Here is a 25,249-nt window from a genome sequence, read left to right as displayed (position 1 = left end):
CATCTAATAGGATAGCCACTTACACATTGCCAGAAAAGAGGGCCCCAGCGTGCACAGTGTTAGTCTATGGAAACTTATCTGTGTAGGTGCACATTTAGAAATAACTGTGGTTTAAATAGAGATGCAAGACATTTCACCCTAGCAGGGAAGACTGACCAGGTGACCTGTGTGGCTGTTCAGCCTGCTGCCCAGCTCCTAACTGTGGATGGGCAATGTCAAGGCCCCTGCTGCTCTCCCCCTTTATGGCTTTTCTACTTTAAACTAGACTTGGATTGGACCAGTGGAGGCTGGTGGCTCCGATGTTGGTGGGACAATCTGCTCTGGGTTTCAGTCAGAACTTTAAAGGAGCTATCCAAGATGCAAACCCAGAGCAGATTCACTGCCCCATTGACATCGGCGCCACCAGCCTCCACTGGATTGGACACATCTTCAAATAGAGGGCACCTTCAAATAGAGGGCACCTTCAAATAGAGGACAGTCCTCTGCCAGATCTCTGAAAGAGAGGACTATCCTCTGCAAACTAGGGTACCTGGTCACCCTAACCTGATACTGGCTACTCTGACTGGGAGGAGCTCTCCAGGATCTCAAGCTAATGTCATTCCTAGCACCTGCTACTTGCCCCTTTTAACTCGGGATCCCAAGGGTTAAAACTAGCACTTTTGCTTGCAAAGCACATGCTTTCCCACTGAGCTATGGCGGCTCCCAGAAAGGTTTCACAAGCATGGCAGGGCAAGAGTGCAACGGCGGGTGTGTGCACAGGAGCATTCTTGGTACCTGCTGTCACGTGTTGACCCTCAAGCAAACCCATCCCTTCTTTCACAAAGTCATGTGCTCCCTTCCCACAACTGAGGACATGTAGATGTGTGCGCACACGCGTGCGTATTAAGTGTAAGGGTGAAGGGGAATGAATGTAATTGTGTGCATATCTCTTGTGGGGGAGCAAAAGGACTGTGCGCAAGGATGACCACATGGGTTCTGTGCAAGAGCATGAATTAAAAGTGGGTAGCAGGCCGGGGAGGGATGGGGCGAGACTGGCTTGCAGCACTGGTGGATGGACAGAAGGGCATTCTCTGGAGCAAAGGTGTAGAACCTCTTTCAGACCAAGGGCTGAAATTGTTTTTGTAGGGGCTGCGTTTCAGTGGTGGGTGGGGCTGAAGGCAAAAAGGGGCAGGGCAAAAGGGTGGGACCAAGAATACCAGCCTAGTTTAGCTTAAAGCTCTTCCTGCCACTTTGCAGGGGCACTTCAACACTTTAGAATGCGGGGGGTGGGGGAGGAACTTCACAAAAGCAGGGGAACCACCCAGGGATGGTTTCAGGGAGGAGCCAAGGAAATGGGGTGTGGCCATCTGGAGAACCCCAGAGGGCCAGATTGAGACCCCAGGCAGCCCGGATTGGGCCCCCGGCCATGAGGCTCTGCACCCCTGCTCTTGAGCAAGCTCTCAAATGGTTTGAGAATCATTCTCAAATGATTGTGCTGTGGGCACAGCCGTGTGCAGCAGCATTATATATCGACGTGGGAAAGTGTCGGGATAGAAGAATATTGTGTGTGTGTGTGTGTGTGTGTGTGTGAGGTGGGGAGGGGACTGGCACTGCATGGCTTGGAGGTCACTACTGTTGCACCGACTGGTCCGGCAGCGGGAGGGGCAGACGGGGAAGAGCTCTTTGATCTGTAAAGGAAAACCAAAGAAAGACTCTGAGAGTTAGTGTCTTCCTCATTCCAGTTCCTTATTCTTCACGTGATGCAATGCCACGGCAAAGAGGACCCTCTCCTGGATATGTGAGAGTAGGACACAGAATGGGATTCATACCTCCAGTTCCTTCTTTGTTGTTGTTGCTGTTGTTGTAGTTGTAGTATACTATTACTACTAAATAGTATAATAATAATAATAATAATACTAAAGTGTAGTATAATAATAATAATTATTAATACTACTACTACTAATAAGTAGTATTAAATTTCTCAGATGCCTTTCTCAAAAAAAAAAAAAAGAAAAAGACTCAAGGTGACTTACGACAGAATTAAAGCATCAAAAAAGCGAAACAGCTACAACAATTATCTGTTAAACAATTATCTGTTTAACCATTATCTGTTAAAATACAACCACTCCATTAAACAACTAAGGGCACAATCCTATGGCCACTAGACAGTGGCTAGACAGCCATAGGATTGGTCAGTTCCCGGAGAACCGCCCCCCCCCCGCCCCCGGTGATGCAGATCATCCCTGCACTCCACGCTCGGAAGAGCAGTGTGGAGCGGGGCAAAAAGAATCATTCCTGGGGGCGGGCAGTTGGTAAGTGCCAGTACCACACTTCCTATGTGTTGTCCAGCCTGCCCACCCTGCACACCAACGTCCTGCAGCTAGACAGACAAAATTGGCCATCTAGCCACAAATGCAGGGTGGCTGGAATGTGGAGCAGACGATCGCCCCTGAGCTCCTCCCTCTGTGCATTGGATAGGTGGTCACCTCCAAATTTGGAAGCGGCTGTCTATCTGCATAGGATCACTCTCTAATACTTCAGTAACAGCCATAAACAATTTGACTGATGAATTCAGCAGCCCATCAAATGCCATCAAATGCCTAGGAATAGAGGAAAGTCTTAACCTGGCACTGAAAAGATGACAATACTGGCACCAGACAGGCCTCGCTGGGGAGAGCATTCCATAATCAGGGGGCTACCACCACGAAGGCCCCCTCCCTGGTTTCCATCCTCCGAGCCTCCCTTGGAGGAGGCACTTGGTGTCCTCATGCTTTAATGAGTGTTATTACAGAAGCCCCTGCCAGCATGGCCAATGGCCAGGAATGCTGGGAGTTGAAGTTCAAAACATCTGGAGATCGACCTTCTGCCCACCCCTGGCCTAGAATAGGAATCTGCCTTATACCAAGTTAGCCATTGGTCCACACCTGACAGCAGCTCCCCAAGGTTTCAGACAGGAGGCCTTCCCACCCCTAAGACACCTGATATTGAACCTGAGATCTTCTGCATGCAAAGCATGCACTCTGTGATTGAGCTACAGTCCCTCTTTGACAAGATTAAGGGTGCAATCCTATGCAAGTTTAGACAGGGAAAAGTCCTACATCTCCCAGCATTCCCCAGCCAGCCATGCTTGTAGGTTTTTTCCCTGTCTAAACCTGCATAGGATTGCACCCTAACTAGTCCAGGTTGCCCATCCCTTTGCACCTAAACACACACACACACATACCGCACTCCTCCCAGAGTAGCTGGCATCTGTCCTCACCTCGGAGGTTTAGGTAGGAAAGAAAATCCATCAGGCTTTGAAGGGTGCCATCGTCCAAGGGGTGTGCCCCATGTGCTGAAAGACAGAGGAAATGGAATTGAAGGGGAAAGGCAATGTAATGGAGAATACAAGGAAAGGGCACAGAAGCCAATTAAGGTAAGCTCACCAAAGGAATCCTGTCTTAGAGAATACAAGTCCTCCATAGCATCTCGCTTACCAGCCAAGCCTCCTTTATTGGACAGTGTCTGCTGGGCATCTGCTTTGGGAAGAGGAGAGTGGAAGGGGAGAATTGCTGCAGGTTACATAAAAACAAAAAGGATGGATTGTACCAGGCTTATCAGTAAATAGCCTCTTGCCTGGTGGCACATAAGAACCACACCCCTAAGTGACCAGGCAGGATGTTTTCATACATTGGAAGAGAATTGGCTCGTTTCTCTTAGGCCAGGGATGGGGGATGCATGGCCCTCCAGATGTCATTGGACTGCAATGTTCCCTAACCCTGACCTAGCCCATCAATATGCTGCAAATGACTAACTTGAAAACCAGTCATTATTTTTTGTTGACTAGTAACTTGTGCAGAATTAACATGCAGGGCTGGCTGGATAACACTCTAGAAACTCATATGAAGATCCAGTGGGGAGATACATATTGTGGAAGAGCATCACTGCCTGTAGTGTACACATGCATTTCTTTTGACATGCCATCATCTCAGATCAAACAGGTTTTGCAGGTTTTTGAAGCACTAGAAAAACCCTGTAGGTCCCCTACAGTGGAGGATGTTACTGGAACAGAAAGGATAGTGCTACACCTGAAAGAAGTGTTTACGCCACAAGCAATGATGGCTACTGCACACCCACAGCTGTTGGGGGGGGGGAGGGAAGGATTGCCATGGTCCACCCATAGGATCTGGACACCTCATGGAAGGGGGTGACACCTCCCACTGCCTTCCACCCCGGGTGGCCACTAAGGCATGATCAAAAGAGAGGAAATGCATCACTGGGAAAGAGGATGAAAGAGGGCACCAATTTGCACAGCATTTTATGTACTGGTGCAAATGTGGAAATAAGAGCTATAATTTAAATAGAAATACAATGATTCTCATCCTAGTGGGAAAGAATGTGGCCAGGTGACCTGGGTGGCTGTTCAGCATGCTGCCCAGGTGCCAACTCCTGATGGGCAACTTCAAGGCCTCTGCTGTCTGTTCCTATGGTTCTTTGGCTTTAAACTAGATTTGGCCCATCAGATAGAGGACACTGTGAAATAGAGGACTGTCCTTTGCAAAGTAGGACACCTGGCAACCCTACATCTCCCACCCCCTTCCACATTCTGGTGGCAAATATGTTGCAGCACAATTCTAGGAACTTACTCCCGGGTAAGCACAAGTGGAAGTACAACCTTAAAGATTATCTTTGCCCTTCCCTTACACCAAGGTCCTATCTTTCTCATGACAACCACATCCTGAATCAACTTACGGGGTCCCAGCAGGTAGCCGGCACTGTTCAGGGTCCAGCCACGTTTGTCTTTGGGCTACAGAAGCAACGAAAGGAGAAGTCACATTAAACTAGTCTGTCCCACAAAGATACTCCCATGTAAGAACTGGTGTGTGTGTGTGGGGGGGGGGAGGGTATGGGGAGGGGATTAGCTATATAATTCCCCAAATTCCCCTGACATAGTGTCACTCTGGGCTTTGTGGGAACCTAAAATGACAACCCCCAGGAGGAGTCTGGGAACTGCTACTTAATTTCCCACAATGCCCTGGAGTAGTACTACAGACACCTGTGGCCATCGAGGCTTCTATACATACAGACTCAGCGTCTTGGGAAAGATAGAACATTCCCCAAATAGACTGGCTTGTCAAAGCAAACTATGCAAGCCTAAGGCAGGCCCTCATCAGTTATATGAACCAGAGTCCACACTGGTTGGAAACTTTTAATCAAGTGTATTTACAAAGAGCTCTTCCCTAAGTGCTCAAATGCACATCATATACATTATCTCAATTATCCTTTGTTGTTGTTCAGTCCTGTCCGACTCTTCGTGACAACAAACCTAAAAGGTATACCAGCATTATTATTATTCCTCATGTTAGCGGGATGGGGACTGAGATCAAAAAGGAGAAACTCATCCTGCGAGAAAGGAGAGAGATTGCACTACTCTTCCGTTCTTCTGACAGGAAAAAGATTGTCTGCAGTCTAAGCAAAGATGGAAGAACCAAGATGGCAATGACTGGATGATGGTGTTGTGTGGATGCCCCATACACAGTAAGTGAATGGAGCAAGACAAATCCACACTGACCACCTAATGTAGAGGCACTCAGACAAATCAACCTCTGTGGAGCCATTTTGCACTGCTTCAGGGATTCACAGTAAGGGGGACGACAATCAGAAAACCAATGTGTAAATCAGAGGTGGGCAACTTGTGGCCCTCCAGATATTTTGGTCTACAACTCCCATCATCCCTCACCATTGGCTATGCTGGCTAGGGCTGATGGGGGTTGCAGGCCAAAACATCTGAAGGACCACAAGTTGCCCACTCCTGGTATAAATGCAGACTGACCTCAGGGTGAAGGATCAAAACTTAAAATGCTTCCAGATGAGGCTTTTATTGTGAAATTACCATGCCTCATTCAGGGAGTTATATTGGGCAGTGGGGGGATTCAGATGAGATTTTCAATTTGTAACCTCCACCTTCCATGTTTTCCCACTGCTTCTTCCATCTTTTTTATTACCACAGAAAAATCTGTTAAAGTGGAAAATATGGAATAGCTCCACAATTCCTTTGGATTGGTAGCGCTAGGAGCCATTGCTCTGGAAGCACCCTAGGCCTAGGGAAGATTTGTATCAGGGCAGCAACACTGCAAGAGGAAGCATAACCCTTTAAGCAACACCATTTTCCTGATAGAAATACCCCCCCCCTGCCCATTACCCAGCTGTGGATAAAAGACAGGCACAATACAAGTGCCTGTCTTTCCGTCTGGCTGGGTCTACCCATGTAGCAAAATAAGATAGAATCTTGAGTTGGTAGAATTGACTGCACCACTTCAGACTGGGGTGGAGGGCACATTTAAAAAAACAAACAAACCAAAATGTTTTCCTGTATTTAAAATTCCCTGCAAACAGAAAGCCAAAACAGCTGGCAATGGAGTGAGATAGAACATTTCTTTCTGATGTACTGATGTGGCTTTCCAGCAACTGGGTTTGAGGGGGTGGGTTTGGGGAACTTGATAGTACTCACCACAAGAGCAATTCCAAAGCATTCACCAAGCAGCCCACAGAGGAGCAAAGACAGGCAGAACATGGACCGAGAGTTCCACATCTGCATGCAAGAGAGAACAGAAGCTGAGGAACAGTCTTGGTTTCTGGTCTCACTCTGTTCCCTCACTAAACCACATTCCCTCCAGGAAAACAGGATGGAGATTGGCATGACAAAGTAATGCGATAGAGGCATTGGCGCCCTTTTGTTGTTGTTGTTCTCACTATCCTCTCTGATCAAGCAGGTTTTTGAAGCACTAAGAAGCCTGCAAAACCTGTTAGACCACAGACCATAGCAGGGTAAGTGAGTACACCAAGGGCCTGTAATTATACATCTATCATCTGAAAAGAACAACAGAGTCTAGTGGCACCTTTGTTGTTTTTCAGTCGTTCAGTTGTGTCCGACTCTTAGCAAATTTATTCTGGAGGAAGATTTCGTAGACACTGTCCACTGCCAGAAAAAAAACCTGTTGGTCTCTAAGGTGCCACAACAGTCTTTGTTGTTGTTTTTTTGCTGCAAGAGATGTAGGGCGTAGTCCTATGCATGTTTAAACAGAAAAAGGCCTACAACTCCCAGCATGCCCCAGCCAGCTGCTACTATCAGTTCTTGAACAGCATGAAATGAGTTTGTGGAGGGGATGGGATACAAGTTTGCTTGGTGACTAGTGAGAGGGGACACACAGCCAAGAAGGGCCCTGGAGCAGTGAGAGGGCAGGCCTCTAACTGCTCCAGTGCCCTCATTAGCTGTGCACCCCCCAAAGTTAGCAAGCTGATGGGTTCAGCTTGCTGCCTCTCACTGTAGGGGAAATAATTGTGCTTTAAAATGGCACTCGAGTGACAGCCTGGACTCGCCAGTGTGGCATTTTCCTTTACTGTGTGCCAAGCCTTGCCAGATCACGGCTGCTGCTGCTTGCCTGGGGGTAATTTGGCACCCTAGGCAACCATCCACTTTGCCACCCCCTAGAAATGACCCTGGGTTGAGGCCTCCATTCACCCCAGAGCCCAGCAACCCATGAGTCTTAATCTCCCACCACTAAAAACATACTACCCTCCTTGAGGGCTACCTCAAACAAGATGCTTTTAAAATGCGTATCCACCTCAAATATTGTACGGGCATACCACATTTTCCCCCCTGACAATGCTCATGTGCCTTTTATCAGCTGCACAACAGGCACACTTTCAAGAGGTGAAACCTTTTCCATCACTGCTTTATATCACAAAAAGCTGTGCCTGTTGAATTTCTGCCTGCCCAGCCTGGAAAAAAAAAACACGACAACCCTGCCATTCCCCCCCCCCATTTTAATGCTTTACCAGTCTGTAAACCAACTTCCTACCCACCACCAACCAATCAATGCCCCTAAATCCCAAACCTCCCTCATAGATTTAAGGAATCTGTACCTTTAAATCTCTCTTGAGTTGCTGGGTCTCTTGATCCCCAGACAGCAGGGGACGCAGGATTTATAGAAGGAGGAAGCACAGACTTGGGTGCGTCATTACTCCACAGACAAAAGATTGCAGGGATGTCTGCATAATTGACAGTAATGGTCCCCTGAGACTGAATTGGATGTGGGGGAGAGAGATGCTCCAATCTCTTTTAAGGTGTAATCTATTTGCATCCTTTGTCAGAAAATGGGTGGAAAATTGAGGGTAATTAGCCCTAATTGACTTCTCAAAGTGAATTGGATGAGGGCCACTCCAAGTAGTAGATACATTCCACGTTGCCTTACTAGTTCTGAAGCAGGAAAAATTGAGAGTCCTGTCTGCCCGATCCCCCCTTCTTTAACCATCCCTGAGAACCCACTGGTCTTAGAGCTGCATCACATGTCATACTTGCCTTCCCCAACCTGGTGCCCTCCAGATATTTTGGAGTATAACTCCCATCATGCCTGACCAGTGGCCATGCTGGCTGGCGCTGATGGGTGTTATAGTCCAAACCATCTGAAGGGCACCAGGTTGCAGAAGGCAATGAAACACACACAATGAAATACACACACATACACACACGCTGCTGTATGTGCATGCATCCCAAAGTTACAAATAGTCACAGTTTTCCATCATAATGTATACCCTCCCATGTACACACAGCAAAATTAGGGCTGACTTGCCGATTTCATTGCCACTGTTTTCCCCCAATAAGGCTCTATCTTTTTGACGCGTGTTCCAAGCTTCAAGAGCAGCTTGAAGATCCGGTGGTACATCTGGATCTTCTGTGGGTCTCTGGGTGGTTTGCAGTAGATCAGGAAGGATTTCAGATCTCTAGTTGTTTAGGGATGGTAGTAACAAAAGGGCTCCCCACACTTTCCCAGTCCTGCATTAGACTGCTGAAACGAAGAAAGCTTGGGGTAATCAGGAGTGGATTTTTTGTGTGGAAGGACTGTGAACTCCAAACAAATTTCTGGGCTCCTGGAATTCTTTAATTCTTAATGTATGTCTTTTGCACCAGGCCCTGGATCTTGGGGCTCTAGACAAAACAAAGCAGATCGACGTAGGAAGCTGCCTTATTCTGGGTCATACCATTGGTCCACATAGCCCGGTATTGTCGCATCAGTCTGCTTACTATGTAGTATCAAGTTAACCGTATAGATCCAGGTAATAGAAAAGTAAGGGCTTTTCTACTCATATCATACTACCCTTATATCCATTTATGGTGCGACCACACTTGAAATACTGTGTGCAGTTCTGGTCACCCCATCTCGGAAAGGATACTGTAGAGTTGGAAACAGTGCAGGAAAGAGCAACTAAAATGATCAAGGGGCTGGGGCAACTCCCCTATGGGGGAAGCTTACACTGTCTTGGACTGTTTAGCTTAGAGAAAAGGGAAGCGAGGAGAGAGATAATGGAGGTGTACAAAATTATCCAAGGTGTGGAGAAAGTGGACAGGGAGACATTTTTTTCTCCCTGTCACATAATGCTAGAATGCAGGGTCATCCCATGAAGCTAATTGGTAGAAGTTTCAGGACAGATAAAAGGAAAAACCTCTTCACACGCCGCATGGTTAAACTATGAAATTTACTACCACAAGATGTAGTGATGACCACCAATTTCGATGGCTTAAAAGGGGATTGGACAAATTTATGGAGGAGAAGGCTATCCATGGCTATGAGTCATGGTGGCTATGTATGATCTCCACGATCATGTGGCCTATACAAAATGGGCATCCCTGGTCTTAAATGAGACTTGCTTCACCCCCAGGCTCCTCAGGTGTCCTGGTCCTAAAACCCACTCACTATTAGTTTTGATTTCTTCTATTATTATTTATACTGTGCCATGAATGTATATGATGTTATGGAGTTACGTAAATATCTAATATGGGTGGGGAATGTGTGGCCCTCCAGATGTGGCTGGACTGTAATTCCCAGCAGCGTCAGGCAGCATAGCCAATGGTCAAGGAAGATGGGAGTTGCAGTCCAACCACATCTGGAGGGCCACGCATTCCCTATCCCTGATAGAAAATCTGACAATAGGGAAAGGAGGATGGGAGGCAAAAGTCACAAGGGTTGGCTGTGATCCAATGCAGCCCCATTTCTTTAAAGTTCTTTTCAGTATTATTTAATCTATGAAACTCTACTCCAGTCCTCGGGCTGCTTTTCACAATGTTCTGTTATCTCTCCCCTAGAGTTCACCCACTGAATCTTAATTGGCCACCTGCTGGCTTTCACACAAAGCCTTTCATCTTCACCTGGTCTGTTTGAAGTGTCTGCACGGGGACCCTTCACCCTAACAGCCCAATTAGAGCCACCTTGTGACCCCAGGCCAGAACCCCATGGAGGCCTTTGAGAGCCTTCTGATTCTGAAGGGCTTTCCGGAAAGAAGAGGCAGCCGGGAGTCAGGATTCCGGGCTGCTTTGGGGAGTGGTACGGTAACCCAATAAGTCAGAACTGGGTTGCTGGAAGCTAATAGGCCCTTGAGGATGTGAAGAGTCACTCCAAGCCTCTTTGTCTAACATGCAAAAAGCCTCTTTGCGCATCCACTTTTTGTTGCTGATTGCAATAGTCCATGGTTTCTGAAGGGACTGTGAAGCAGAAATCCAGGGGAGGGGGATGAGATCCAGGACCCCTGTGTCCTCAGAGGCGTACATTCCTGATGGCTAGTGGTTTTGGAAAGAGCACAGAAAAGGGTCACCACCCAGCCAAAATGTTACCTTCTTGGCATTAGGGAACTGAAAGATGCGAAGCCAGGCAGGAGATTCAGCCAAGCTGTTCTAGCCATTAATGTACATGCATGTGCCATCAAAGCACATACATGTGCACAAATGAATCACAAAGGCAAAAAAGACACAACACATATTGTAAACTAGCAAACAGACCCAGCTTTGCACAGGTGGGAATAGCCCTTAAGGGGGCAATCCTATAGATGTTTAGACAGAGAAAAGGCCTACAACTCCCAGCATTCCCCAGGCAGCATGGCTGCCTGGGGAATGCTGGGAGTTGTAGGCCTTTTCTCTGCCTAAACATGCATAGGATTGCACCCTAAGTTGATGCACTGAAGCCTTCAAGTAAGCTTAACAGCTGTCAGAGCTGGACACTTTGTGCCCACCCCATCTGAGTGAAGCCACGCTCACTGACACCCCTAGGCACAGCCCTGCCATGGTGCACCCCTATCACCCCCTGAGGGAAGGGTCTGTCCCTGAGGGGGGCTGCCACGCAGCAGGGGGAGGGTCTGGCATATAACTGCGTCCTTCGACCGCCTGAACTGCTGTGGCTTCAAACTGTATGGAGTTTAAAGCTATGTGCTAGTTAGTGAAGTCTGCCCCTAGTGGCTGAAAACCTAACTGCAGACTTCAACCACATGGACACACTTAAATTAATTTAAATTAATGCATTTTAAAAAACAAAATAACCCTGAAGTGCACATTCCTCGGGTCCCCTTAGTATACATGCCACATTTCAAGTGTCTAGCTTTCACAGTCTTGGAGCTCTAGCGATGACAGTCAGACAGAAAAACGGACAGAGACACGTCCTCTTTTATGATTACAGATAATCGTATGGTTAAAATGTATGGTTAAATCTGCTTGTTGCAGTGCTGAATCATGATACAAGGTCTGGTTGAAACCAATCAAATGGTATTGAAGCAGTAAATGTTTAAAAATTTTGAATGGCTGCCATTTTGTTTCAAGATGATGGACGGAATTTTCACTATGCCAGAACCATCCCAGATAGAGGCAGAACAAATCCTGAAAGTTTCATAACAATCAGATGTATGGTTTTCAAGTCTATTAAGGACATACAGACAAACCCTTCCTTTTATATATATAGATATACATACAAATAGTCTTTTGTTGATCCCGATAATCAACATATTTTTTATGAGGTTTTACAACTTGTGCCAGTTTCAGTGTGGTTTACATTGTGAAATGTCCATGTAGTTTGTTTTATGTTGGAATCACCAGTTGTAGAATTGGAGAACATTGCAACAATATAAAAAAGAGAAACTGAACCTTTAGAAAAAAGTTTTTTACAATATGGACACAAAGCAGCGAACACCAAGAACATTTCTACACAAGCCTTTTATTGAATGCTCTTGATTGGTCACTCATGGAAGATTGGGGGTCCTTTACATGACAGCATCAACCTCCAGGGCATATCCCACACTTTCTGATCTTTAGCCCATTTTTTAAAAGAGCAGAGATAATGCAGCAAGGAATGTTAATCTGCTGTATAAACTCTGTGTAATTGTGCAATTCTGCTATACCATAGCTCCATCTAGTGGCTGTATAATGAAACATATAGAACTTGCAGACAAAGGAAGTCCCCAAATCAAAGCACATGTCTGCTGGTGTAAAGGAGCCGATCTTAATCCTGCAAATAATCTGAAAGCAAAAGCTCCAGTAAAGGTGTGGAATTTTAGGCTCATGTAGAAAAGCTCCAAGTTTGGGGCTATAGAACAAGTTGCTTTCATGAAGAGGAAGGAAGTTTTCAAAAAGAATTGTTGAAAAATGAGGCTGCATGGATTCTGAGATCGGGTACTGTGACCCCCGATGGGTTAAATGATGATATTTATTCTATTCCTTTTTTGAGTTAGATTCTAACTGATATGTAGTTACTCCAACCTTTAGGGATGTTGGGATATGGGGCGCTAGTATTGTTTTAGAATATGAATTCGAGGAGTACATTAATTATAGTTTGATTTTTTTGTTTTAGTTTTACAAAAAAATGTATTTATTTTGGGATTTTATTACATGGAAGTAGTGATAACAGGGTCAGTTTTTACACATCTAGCTGTCTCTTTCACAACATGCGACATTGCACTCACTTGGTAGGAACAGCTGGCTAAGAGAAATCTTTTACACATATACTTTGGGAAGCTGGTTGTATTTAGTCTTCCACGTGTGAGTTAGAAGCCAAGAGTTCTAAGCATTTTTTGGAAGCTAATAAGAAGTGTTTTTGGGGTTGTTTTTTTTTGATGTTTGAAACATTGGTGTCTCAGGGAGCAATCCTATGGCCACTAGACACTGTCTAGAGCAGAGCTTTCCAAACTGTGTGTCGCGACACATTAGTGTGTCGCTGGCAGTGTGTAGGTGTGTCGCGCGAAAATTGTGCGGAAGGGCACCGTGGAGCTCCCTTACTCACGTTTGCTTCGCTTGGTCCCTCCCCCGGAACTTCCTAAAGCAGCTAATGTTAAAGCAGCTTAGCTGCTAAGGCTTAGGTGCTTTAACATTAGCTGCTTTAGGATCACGTGGCGTCTTGATGCAGGACGCACGTGACTGGCGGTGTTGGAGCGGTACGGCGAGGAGTGTGGAAACGCTGGCTGCACGAGGAGTGTGGAAACGCTGGCTGCACAAGGAGTGAGACATATATATTTACACCATTTTTGTTGGACTTTTGCTTCTCTACTTCATGTGTTTTTACAGGTGAGCTCCTACCTGGACCTATGTGTCCTAATATGTATTGTAAATACTTTAGTTAATTTTGTTTATTTTTCACATTTTCTCCTGGTCCTGATTCCTATCTTTATCTCACTTTATCACTGTGGGAGTGCAGGTGCTGTTATTTTGATAAGAAAAAACAGAGAAAGATAAGTGCTAAAAACAGTCCTGTTATTTTCATATTTAGTTAATGCTAAAACCTAGAAATAAATTTGCATAAATTTATTCATTAAATTGCAGTTGAATTACCCGTAAAATGGATACCTTTCTAATTAAGAAAAGGAAAGCTGGTGAAGATGACATCTGCAATGAACAAAATGTAGCGGCTATAGAGGAAGCTACGCAAGAATCAACTGTTGAACGGTCTGTATTAGTACGTAAGAAGTGTAAAGAAACAATTTCCAAGCCTCGTTTATACAGTAAAGATTATATGAAACTGGGGTACACATTTTCTAGTGTTGAAAACAATCCTTGTCCCCAGTGTTTAGTTTGTGGGGATATACTTGCAAATGAAAGTATGGTACCAAATAAATTAAAGCATCATTTAACCTCAAAACACTGTCATTTGTCAGAAAAACCAGTAGGATACTTTATTGAGCTTTCAAAATCTATAAAGAAGCAGTCTGCATCATTCACAAAGAGAATGAAGACATCAGAGAAAGCTCAAAAGGCAAGTTACTTGGTTGCTCAAATAATTGCCAAAAACAAGGACCCACACGCTATTGCCAAAACCACCATAAAGGAATCTTGCTGTGCTATTGTTCGAACAATGTTTGGGCCCGAATTTGAGACAGAAGTTAATAGAATCCCTTTGGCAGATAACACAATCGGCAGACGTATTCAAGACATGTCTGATGACATTAAGCAGAAAATGAAGGATATTTTTCAAGACGATAATATGATCTTTACATTGCAATTAGATGAAGCAACAGATGTCAGTGGGTTAGCACAATTATTGGTTTTTATACGCTTCATTCATACTGACAGAATTATTGAGCAATTCTTGTGTTGTCTAGAACTTCCAGTGAGAACTAGAGGTGAAGATATATTTAAAACTTTTGATTGCTTCATGAAGGAAAATAATTTGCAATGGTTAAATTGTGTAGGAATATGCATAGATGGCGCACCCTCAATGGTTGGTTCAACAAAAGGTTTTATAGCTTTAGCAAAGAAAGAGAATGAAAATATTATAATTACTCATTGCTTTTTACATCGCGAAGCACTAGTCGCGCAAACCATTGGAAATGAATTAAGAAAAGTTTTGGACAAAGTGGTTCAAATGGTCAATTACATTAAAAGTAGACCTCTTCAATCAAGATTATTTGCTCATATTTGTGAAGATATAGGGGCAAGGTTTAAAAAGCTTGTACTACACACAGAAGTTCGTTGGCTCTGAAGAGGTCGAGTGCTGTGTCGTGTATATGAATTGAGGGAAATGATGCTTAAACTTTTTGAGGAAAATCAGCAAAATGAATTCTGCGATCTAATTCAAAGCAAACTTTGGTGCACAAAATTGGCATATCTTGCTGACATATTTGAACATTTGAATAAAATAAACACCAGTATGCAAGGAAAAGGAGAAAATATCTTAACAGCAGTAGATAAAATCTGTGCTATGAGAGACAAAATAGCAATTTGGAAAAGGAAAGTGAAAGAAGGAAATTTTGAAATGTTTTCCAAAACTGCTGAGTGCCAGCTAAAATGTGATATCAGCTCGCTAATTGTTGACCATTTAACATTGCTTGGAGAGAAAGTTCATCATTACTTCCCAAATGTTGAAATCCAAGACTATGAATGGATCAGAAATCCATTTCTTTCAACTGCAGTGAGGAATTTTTCACTTATTGAAGAAGAATTAGCTGACATAAAAAATGATCAAAATCTGTTAATGATGCATGAACAGGGTGACTTAGACAGCTTTTGGATTCACATTTCAAAAATGCATCCAAACATAGCTAAAAAAGCGTTAAAAATTCTTCTGCAGTTTTGTACTACATACATTTGTGAAGTATCCTTTTCAACGATGGCAAACTTAAAGACACTGAAACGTGGAAGCTTAAAAATGCTTGATGACGAAATGTGAGTGTCTTTATCTAATATTCCACCAAATATTGAAAAGCTGTGTTCATCCCATCAACCTCATACATCCCATTAAAATGGTAAGTAGTTATTGGTGTTATTCAACTTTTTTAAATTCTTGCACATATTTACATACTGTTACTCATAAATGACAACAATGTATATTATCTTACAAATCATGTATTTAAAAAATTTTTTAAAGTGTGTCACCGACACGAAAAGTTTGGAAAGCTCTGGTCTAGAGGGCCATAGGATATGCTCATTTCTGGGAACCAACCTCGGAGCCTGAGCTCCAAGGTTGGTTCCTGGAAAACTGACCTCCCCCCTCGTCTGCACTGCCTCTGAGGCAGTGCAGAGAAGCCCTGTCCTCCACACTCGTAAGAGGAGCGTGGAGTGACTGAAAAGAGGTGGTGTTGGGAGGCGTTCCAGGGCGGGGAGAGCGGAGCTGTGTGTACGACACATCCTATGTGTCGTATGGCAGTTTCCTCTCCTGGCCAGCCCCCCCGCCGCTAGACAGCCAAAAATGGCTGTCTAGCGAAAAATAGCAAGGCAGGAGAGGTGTGGAGGGAACGATCCCCCCTGTGCCTCTCCTGCCTCACTTTGGATAGGCAGCCGCCTATCTAGTTAGGATTGCGCCCTTAGTCTGTAAGAATACTGCTGGTGTGTTTTTAAGTTGTATGTATTTAAACTGCTAATTTTAAGACATGTACATTAGTTTTTAAAGATTTGTTTGCATTGTTTTTCAGTTGCCCTTGATAAAAGGAATATCCAAAATATGCTGGCAACCATAAACATTAGTGCAGCTGTCTGGGTTTTTTTCTTTTGGCTTTTACAACTGTGTCTTATCCCTTTTATTGTTGGTGGAATTAATACATCACGCTGGGGGTGTGTGTGTGTGTGTGTAGGGATTTTGTATGTGTGATCTGTAAATGCAAACATTGCATAAGAGGTGGCTGGTGTCATTTTGCTGGGCATGTTTGGTGGTGACTCAGTATACATGTACATTGGCCTCCCAGCTGGCATGCAGATGAGTCATACAGTCCAAAGTTGTAGCCCTCAGCCAGGGCTGGGGGACCTGTGGCCCTCCCTACGTTCTTAAGACTCCATTTCCCATCAGCGCCAGCCAGCCAGCTTGGCCAATGGTCAGGGATGATGGGAGCTGAAACTGTCCTAGGCAATAGGAGGTCCCATGGGACCTCTTCTTGTTGTTGTTGTTCAGTCGTTCAGTTGTGTCTGACTCTTCGTGACCCCATGGACCATAGCACGCCAGGCCTTCCTGTCCTGCGCTCTCTCCCGGAGCGTGATGGGACCTCTACCACCATAGAAAGCCATGCTGCTGGCAAGACACAGTACACCAGGTAACCACAGTGCACTCTGACAGTCTCAGGATCAGTGAGGCAGCATCTGCTTCCCAGAGGAATGACATGTTGTGCTTTACCTTTCATTTGTTTTTTTGTTTTTTTTTAACGTTTTTTCCTGCGGGAGTGGGGAAGGAACTTTGCACATGATCGGGCACTGATCAGACACAGCCTGAAGGCAAAAGCCGGGGGTGGCGGAAGCTCATTGACAGGTGCAAAAATGTGTGCGAACTCCAGTGACATCAGTGAGGCAACCCAAGGTCTGGACAAGTGCAGGTCAGAGCACACGAGCTGCCTTCCGGGGCCATCTAGCCCAGCGTTCCGTTTGCAACACCCACACCAGGGCAGCCGCCTCTGGAAGCTCCTGAGCGAGGCGCGACAGTGGCGGCGGCGCGGCCTGCCTGCCTTTGTGCTTTGCTTCCGCCCACCCTCTGGTGCTCGAGGGTGGCCTTCCTCAGCCTGGCACCCTCCAGGTGTGCTGGGCTGCAGCTCCCAGAATCCCCCAGCCAGCATAGCCTCCGGAGGGCGACAGGCTGGGGAAGGCTGCTCAAGGGGTCTCCTGCTGCCTCACATGGAAACTCTAATTAGCCATCGCGGTTAGTATCCGTGGTGAGCTATATCCTTCGTCAAACCGATCGACGGGACTCGCTCACGAAGGGCCGTGCGCGCGGGACGAAGTGGCCGGAATCCACAAGAACTCCTCTACGAAGAAGAAAGAGGCGCTGGCCCTTTAAGCCCTCCCCCGCCGCCTCCTCCGGCTGACACTCTTTCCCTCCCGTCTTCGCTCCCCGCCCTAGTCCTCCCGCAGTCGAGCAGCTTCTCTAGCCTCACCCATCGCCCTCGTCTCTATGGCGCCAGCGGCTCCCAATTGGCCGATCCGGGGCGGTGCCGCGTTCCCATTGGTCGGGCGGCGCGGCCTGGCGGAGTGCAAAGGGGAGCTGTCAGGCTGCCGAGGGAGGGATTTTCCGCTGCCGGCCCTGGGCCCGGGCCTTGGAAGAGGAGAGCTCGTGCCGCCGCCGCCGGCTCCCCCCGTCCTCCAATGGGGGGTGCGTGAGACCCTGAGCCCCTCTTCCCCCCTCCCCGTGGGGCGGGTGAGTGCCGACGAGGGGGTGGTTGCTTTGGCTTGATTGACAGCCGCCCAGCCTGGGATGCCTGGAGGGGTGGGGCGCCTGGGAGGCCAGCGCCCGGGCGTAGGTGGCGCCGGCGGGCGGGTTTGCATTCAGCCCCAAGCCCTGGAGGGGCGCAGCCATTGCAGGGCGCATCAGGGCGGGGCACCGATGTGGCTCAGGCCGGTGCTGAAGCAGAGCAAGGTGTGCGTATGGCCGGGTGTGCGCGCGCAGCTGGGGCAGGGCTCCTGCAGGAGCGGGGAGGCTATAAGGAGGGCTGGGATTTACGGAAGAGGTGTTGCAATACAGACCGAGGTAGCCTGGGACTCCACCCCTCGGCACCACATTTTATATGCTCTGGAGCATTCTTTTCCCTAAGGCCCTCGCCCTCGGCTGCTGCGCCCAGGTTTGCACTGCTGTGCATTGATTCTGCCTGTACCCCACTTCCTTGCAAGCTTCCATGCTCTTTCACACCATCCCACCCCGGTGAGCTGCATCCGATAGAGGGAATTTGGGCAACGAGCGAAAGGGCTTTCACTCGCATGGAATTGGGCTGGGTTGGCTTTGTAGTGGGGACCAACAGATGCAGCAAAGGTAATACTAGGGGGCGGGACGTGGCGGCGCGGGGGGAATGTACTGACAACTTAGTTGGGGATAGAGGGTTGTAACGAGGGGTGAGTCTTAGTATCTAGGCCTGTGGTCAGATGGTAGCTTCCCTTATGGCTGGTGGAGCCATAATAGTGCTTAACTGGAATGGGGAGGTGTAACTCTTGGTACATCACAGGGTTTGAACTGCACTGTAGCTGGGCTGTGCCACCTCTAGTGATCCTATTACTACTTGGACTGCTGCTGGAACTGGCAGCAGTCATCAGGGGGATTGGCACAGACCCCTTATAGCTTGTTGCCTCTGTAAGGTGTTTATCAGATGTACTGATGTAGCAGGCTTACGCTTGCTAACCGGCTGACCAAACTATGTTCTGTCAAGTGATCTGTGTGGAGTGGCGTCTGAAAATCCTATACTCTAGGTTCCACGAGCCTTCACCACCCATAGTCCACTTTTTCCATAATGCACTTTCATCTTAATCCCTTAGAAACCTTTGGTACAATGGTTTAGTTCCAATACCATACTGTAACTAACCCTAAGTTCATGTAACTTCCCCTGCCTCACATTTCTCTTCTCTTACTTTATTGTCTCCTATGACAAATTTTATTTTGTAAACCCCTTGTGACAGAGATTTGACCTCTTGTACTTCATAAAGTATCGTGCACCTTGAAGGCACTGTACAAATAGTAATAACCTTCTTGGTTATGCCATGGGTTCCCCCCCCCCAATCCATGGGATTCCTCCAAGCTGTGCTGTGTGGTGCTTCTGTGGCCCTATGCAGGTGGCTAGTATTCTTAAAATCAAAATCTGGCAATCATAAGCATGTCTGACACTTGAAATCCTGCTGCCTGGGGCTTTTCTAAGGCCTGTATGAGAAGGAATCAATGAATACCAATCCCTACTTCATGAAAAAATCAAGAATCCTAGTTAGATTTTTTTTGGTAGGTACCAACTCAAAATGCTGCTTTTGACCAAGCTCTAAGGATTTCCTACATAGGAGGTGAATGTATTAATATGTCAAGTTGGCCAGCAGCAAATATTTAGGAAGATTTGGCAAAAAAAAGTGATCTAAGCTCACATGAATTGATGGTGGGGAGGAGCGGATTTGACTGCAGTACGTTCTGCTAGGTTGATCCTACTTCATTTTCCTTTGTTTAGCCTGCCCTGGAACCCAGCAGTTATGACAGAATACAAACTAGTGGTGGTGGGTGCTGGTGGTGTTGGTAAGAGTGCATTGACCATACAATTGATCCAGAATCACTTTGTGGATGAGTACGACCCCACTATAGAGGTATGTAAACTCCCCAGCTTTGGCGGTAATTTCCCCATGGCCCAGTTTGAATGCCTCTTCTGTATCCTCATTCTCCGTCACCTGCCTGATGTCTTCAGTGCTTTCGACTGTACCACCTCCTCAAAGCTCCTTCCTGGGCTTCTAAAATGTTGACCTTTCTTGGTCCTCCTCCCATTGTTCTGTCTCCCTCTGTGTGCTCTTTCTGGGAGCTCTCATTCATTTTTGTAGAGTCTGCTACAATCTTTACACTGTCTCTGAGATTAGTGCCTTTCTTCCTTGTATCCATGGCTAAAGCCCCCATCTCTGGTCACCTCCTTGCTGACCTCCTGTTGTATTTTCCCTCCTCCATGTCTCTGTTGAGGTGAGCTGTTACATTTATTTTTTGTTCTCCTCTTGGTGCTTCTGAACCCAGGATTCATACCGGAAGCAGGTGGTAATTGATGGAGAGACGTGTCTCTTGGATATCTTGGACACAGCAGGGCAGGAGGAGTACAGTGCCATGCGTGATCAGTACATGAGGACAGGAGAAGGCTTCCTTTGTGTCTTTGCAATCAACAACACAAAGTCTTTTGAAGATGTTCACCACTACAGGTAAGAGGACAGCTAGGATTCTATGGTCCACCACCCAAGTATTGACTTACCTTCCTGTCAATCTCTCCACCCAGCCAGGGCTATTGGCTAGGGTACCAAGGGCTGCTGTGATATTGAAGATGTGGAGGTGGTTCCTAGGCTGTGTGTGCGCGCCAAAATTAGGTCAAAGGGGATTCTTTTCCAGAGTCAAGGGTTGCTCTAAAGTCTGTTATAAGAAAACACACACATGCAAAACAAAGCAGCAAACCAACTCCAAATTCAAGTTGTGCAATTACACAACTGTGTGTAGAGCATGCAAATGTAAGGAGATCTTCATGCTTTACCTCATCTATTGTAGTTGTCAGATGGCTCTTCCTTTTCTTTTGGGCCCACTAGATTGGAACATAGTTGCATATATTGCTCCTCAAGCATCTAGTGTTTTTTTGAAATGAGCGGGCAAACCAAAAAAAGCCTCAGGAGTTTGAAATGAATGGAGAAATGGCTGAATAAGCAGGGCATGTTCAATTTTTTTGGCTCTGGATTTTTGCTTAAAATAGCTCAACTGCTTTTCTTCTCACCAGAGAAAAGCAGCTGGTGGTGTGAGATTTAAGGTGGCAAAAGGGACAGTGGAGAGAGAGGGCTAAGCAGCCCCATCACCATCACCCTTAAGTTGCACCTCAAGTTTATTGCCCCCAGATATGGGAAGAAAATACACAAGAATACACAGGACAAGCTGAATCGTTGGCATGTACACCATTAGCACCAGTGAAGCTCAAATGTCTTTTACTTTGTGGGACAAACCAGGTTTGAGTTTGAGAACTGCTAGTCTAGGCCGTTTTGGGTGCACCTGTTTGTTGTTCATGCCTTGCCTCCTGTGTAATTCCAGGGAGCAAATCAACCGTGTGAAGGATTCTGATGATGTTCCTATGGTGCTTGTTGGCAATAAGTGTGATCTGCCCTCTCGGACGGTGGATACTAAACAAGCGCAGGAGCTTGCCAGAAGCTATGGAATCCCCTTCGTAGAGACCTCTGCCAAAACTAGACAGGTGTGGTACTGTGCAAGTGGGAGAAGGTGGATGGTTTCTGACATGCTGACTTTGTAGTCAGTTAATAATGCCTCTACTGGGTTTTGGATCAACCTACAGCTGAACCTTGCCCAGTCATAATTGCTGTGTCTTCCTCAGTCTGAATTCCCAGCCTGCATCTTCTGTTAATTGGCATGTAGGTGAAAATCAGTGGCTTCTCTTTACATTGGCTGTGTGCTAATAGCCAATGAAACAATGGGATTTGCAAATACAAATTCTGTGCTCATATCTCAGTCAGGTTAGAAATGGTGTTGGCACAGGGTTCTCCTAATTTGGGAGCCACCATGTAGTTCATAACCATCCTTTCACTTTATGCTGCGTCACTTTGGTAACAGGTGGTTATCAACATGGCGTTGTGCTGCAACCCCATTCCCAGATGCGAAAACATTTTCTGACACCAGAAGTAGATATTAATAAATGTCTCATCTACTGTCTTATTAGCTTGTGGATTAGTGCTATGAAGAGAACGTTTCAGCAGAAGGTAGAGGTTCCTGTAGATAAGAATATCTTGATTCACCACCCTACTCCCAAGTAATTATTACTTACTGGCAGTGGCCTGAAAACACTCTAGCCAGAACTCTAAAGCTTGTTCACCATTTCATGGATTTTGGTTGGTCCTAATGAAGGTACTGCCCAACTGTGGATTTTGGAATCCTGCTACTTCAAGCCCCTGACATCTCATATTTGATCAGATGAACTAATTGTGTCTTCTGTTTCTGTCTGTCTTCTCTCCATTCTTTGTATCCTCTCCTCATTCATCTTAAAGGGAGTGGAGGATGCTTTCTACACCCTGGTGCGAGAAATCCGAAAACACAAGGAAAAGATCAGCAATGGGCGCAAGAAGAAATCTTCCAAAAGAAAGTGTATTATTCTCTGAAGGAGAGACACTACTGCACTGTTGGGAGTGCGAAAAGCCCTTTGAGTTGGGGTATTTTCCCAAGCTGCGAGATAAATTCTGATGGCCATGCCCCCTCACCCTTTTTGGCTGCAAGGCGAAGGTGGTAGAGTTCTTAATGTCCATTATTTTACTATTTTTAAAACTGGGACATTGCATCCAATATGACGAAAATTTGTAACCACATCTGATGTTCCTGTTGCTTCTTGCCCCCTCATACAAAAAAAAATCTTGTTTCCAGTCCTTAGGATCATAGAGGTCACTTCTAAAAAGTGATCTGTTGTAGCCTGATCCTGCAGGTTAGATGGAAGTGATAGCACGAAGGCAGCATCGCAGTCTGAACCTTAGGGGCCTTTCTCATTTTTGTAGCGTTTTCCCTACTTTGGTTCTCTGCAGAACTGAAGAGCAAGCCGCATAGACTTGGTGCCACCTCTTTTGCTAGCAGGAGAATATGCATAACTTTGGATAGAGAAGATCGGTTTGAAGGTGAAAGTGGCAATGAGAAATGCCGAGAGAGAAAATGTGGAAATCCAAACCCTCTGTGTAGCTGAATATTTCATCCCACTGTATTAAAATAGATGGTGCTCATTTCTTTTTCTTCTGGGTGGCTGAGTTCTCTAAGTTGTTTTCTTTCTGGTTTTCATTTGGGTTGTTTTGCGTAACTTGTCAGCAAGCACCTTGCCTTCAAATACTTCTCACCAAGCTTTATCAGAAATGTGTCGTGATGAGGTGTTATCGAGGTGAGAGACAGGTAGGTTTGGGTAACTGGTAACATGGTGTCATTCAAAGGCAGTGGCATCTGATGGCTGTACAACACATAACTGCTCTTCCTTGAAGATGGCTGAATATTGGCACCAAGAGAAACGTCCTAAGATTGTCTGTCACTGTTGCCTCCTCCACTAAATAGGTGTTCATGTATTGGGAGTATAATGATGTTGACACATTTTAGAAACACAGGGGAGAAATGTGATCCAAAGATTTCTCAATCCCCTCTCATTAGTTGCCTGAATATTTGGCCTAGTCTTTAGGAGGAGGGGGTATAGGTACTTAAAAACTGACAGGGAGAGAATGGAAAGTATGAATTATGACTCCATTAGTGGTTAAAGGCATCTGATTCTGTCCTGGTTTTTTTTTACTTTTTTCTGCCCCCTCCCCACAAAACAACTCAGAATCCTTTAATAGATTTGGTCTTTTTCCATGGTCCTAAGGAACTGTACAATAAATGCCACCACTTGAAATAAACCTGTGAATAAGTTACTTGATCTATGAGACCAGTCACCTTTTCTAAAGCGGGTGCCAACTTCAGAACATTGGAACAATCCTTCCCCTCAGGTTTGCAGTAATCTGCCTTTCCTGGAACAGGTTGTTTTGGAAAGTTGTGGAATCTGTGGAGGCTTTTAAGGAAATTATTTGTAATTGTCAGATCAGAATGGACCTAGAAATCACCAAATACTTTCCTCAAAGCATAATCCCTTTCAGCCTAGATATGTTTATATCAGGTTTGGCTTTGTTCAGCTTAACTTCAAAGTGTTGTAATTCCCTCCTGCATCCATCTATTTGATTAAAGACTCCTGGAGTATTCCAGAACTATTTCTTCTGTTAAAGGTGCTTTAAGTGGGTTGCATTTCTAGAGCTGCGTTTTAATTTTCTCTGTTCCCCTTCAGCTTTTTTGAACATGCTCTTTTAATATGTATTGTGCAGCCACAAGAACTGGACTCCTTTCTACACTTTCCAAGAATCACAGTAGCCAGACGTTAAAACACGCTGCCCCTTGAATCGCCTACGTATTACTTGGTGCTCAATCTTTGCTCTAATGGTTTGATCCTTTTAAGATTAGTCTCATTGGAGATGGTTAATAAGGGATCTTATCTATTCTTGCTACATAACTGGCCTCTCCTTGGGTATCCGAGTTAGTTTCAGGAAGGGGTTTGGTTGTGTTTGGCAAGTACAGCCATTCAAGCATATTGTCTTTGAAGTGTAGATCAGGTGGCTTGGCCCTTGCCTAATTTGTTGGAAGAGATGAGTTCTACTTCTTTCAAAGGAACTTACCTGGTACTGAGGGGCAGTCTTTTGCTCTAGCCTTTTATTCTTGGAGCAGAAGGGAAATCAAAGAGTGCACTAGAAGATAATCTGAGTAGGCTAAAGCCAGCAACTATAGAAAGGTTTCTTGTCCTGCCTTTAGTGAAGGGAATTGATAAACTAGATGTTTGCTCTTCAGTGCAGTCCAGTGTTGCAGACCTAATAGCATTTGGTGTTCCTTTCCAATTATATAAAAAGAAATTTAAACATTGGCACCACAAACCTTCTGCAAGAGTAAAACGTGGTAGTGGTGATGTGATTAAGGAAAGGACCAGTTTGGATGTATCTATATGCATTTGTGTGTACATCTTTTATCCTGTCCAGCAGAATTGTTAGAGGCTCACAGAAATAGACAATAAAAGCATTGGACTAATAAAAGTCCAAACAGTATATTTATATTTAAATGTATATTTATATTTAAATGTATATTTATACAATCCCTTCAAAGGTGCATCTGAATGGGAGTATTTCAGGATGGAGCTACACTTGATCTCTGCAAACACAGGGTTCTCAAAGTGTGTTAGGTAATTACTGGTAATGTGGGAGGGGGTTGCAGAGGATAATTAGTAGGAAGGAGAGGTGCTCAGTGCCTCCAAGCTGTTTTTCCTCATGCTAGACTAAGTTGTTATCAGTGCTTGTGGGCTAGAGGAAATGCATTCTGAAACAAAGCAGGGGGGAGATGGAGCATGATTTAAGCACCCCTTCCCACCTTAGCATTACCTGGCAAATGCATGTTTGGGAGCCCTATGTTTGCTGCATAACTTGTAGTTCAACACTTAAAGTGGCAGCAAAAACCTGGCAGGATCAGAGTAAGGTAGGTTGCAGTGCTCA

The 25,249-nt window shown here is 45.5% G+C and overlaps 2 protein-coding genes across 10 annotated transcripts; one reads left to right on the top strand and one right to left on the bottom strand.

Moving 5' to 3' along the window:
• Window positions 1–1,608: 1,608 nt before the first annotated feature.
• Window positions 1,609–6,550, bottom strand: LOC146342001 (galanin peptides-like). The gene is made up of 5 exons (XM_084808446.1): window positions 6,470–6,550; window positions 4,711–4,765; window positions 3,405–3,530; window positions 3,239–3,313; window positions 1,609–1,667 (listed from the first exon to the last, which is right to left on the bottom strand). Exons 1-5 carry the CDS (start codon window positions 6,548–6,550, stop codon window positions 1,609–1,611), a joined length of 396 nt encoding a protein of 131 aa, XP_084664572.1.
• Window positions 6,551–17,710: 11,160 nt separating this feature from the next.
• LOC146342000 (GTPase HRas) lies at window positions 17,711–24,812 on the top strand. Of its 9 annotated transcripts, none has more exons than XM_084805447.1 (5): window positions 17,711–17,834; window positions 19,657–19,789; window positions 20,202–20,380; window positions 21,246–21,405; window positions 22,211–24,812. In XM_084805447.1, the coding sequence occupies exons 2-5, from the start codon at window positions 19,679–19,681 to the stop codon at window positions 22,319–22,321; spliced, it is 561 nt and encodes a 186-aa protein (XP_084661573.1). In that variant the 5' UTR covers window positions 17,711–17,834; window positions 19,657–19,678; the 3' UTR covers window positions 22,322–24,812. The 9 variants fall into 9 exon arrangements, with proteins under 9 accessions (XP_084661573.1, XP_084661572.1, XP_084661575.1 ...); XM_084805446.1 differs by having other exon boundaries at window positions 17,711–17,879; window positions 22,211–24,809; XM_084805449.1 differs by having other exon boundaries at window positions 17,711–18,098; window positions 22,211–24,789.
• Window positions 24,813–25,249: the final 437 nt, after the last annotated feature.

Source organism: Heloderma suspectum, chromosome 6 (assembly GCF_057233095.1).
Source record: "Heloderma suspectum isolate Gila_16-S chromosome 6, 16-S_ref, whole genome shotgun sequence".
Classification (NCBI taxonomy): Eukaryota; Metazoa; Chordata; class Lepidosauria; order Squamata; family Helodermatidae; genus Heloderma; species Heloderma suspectum.
This window is presented reverse-complemented; position numbering and strand designations above follow the sequence as displayed.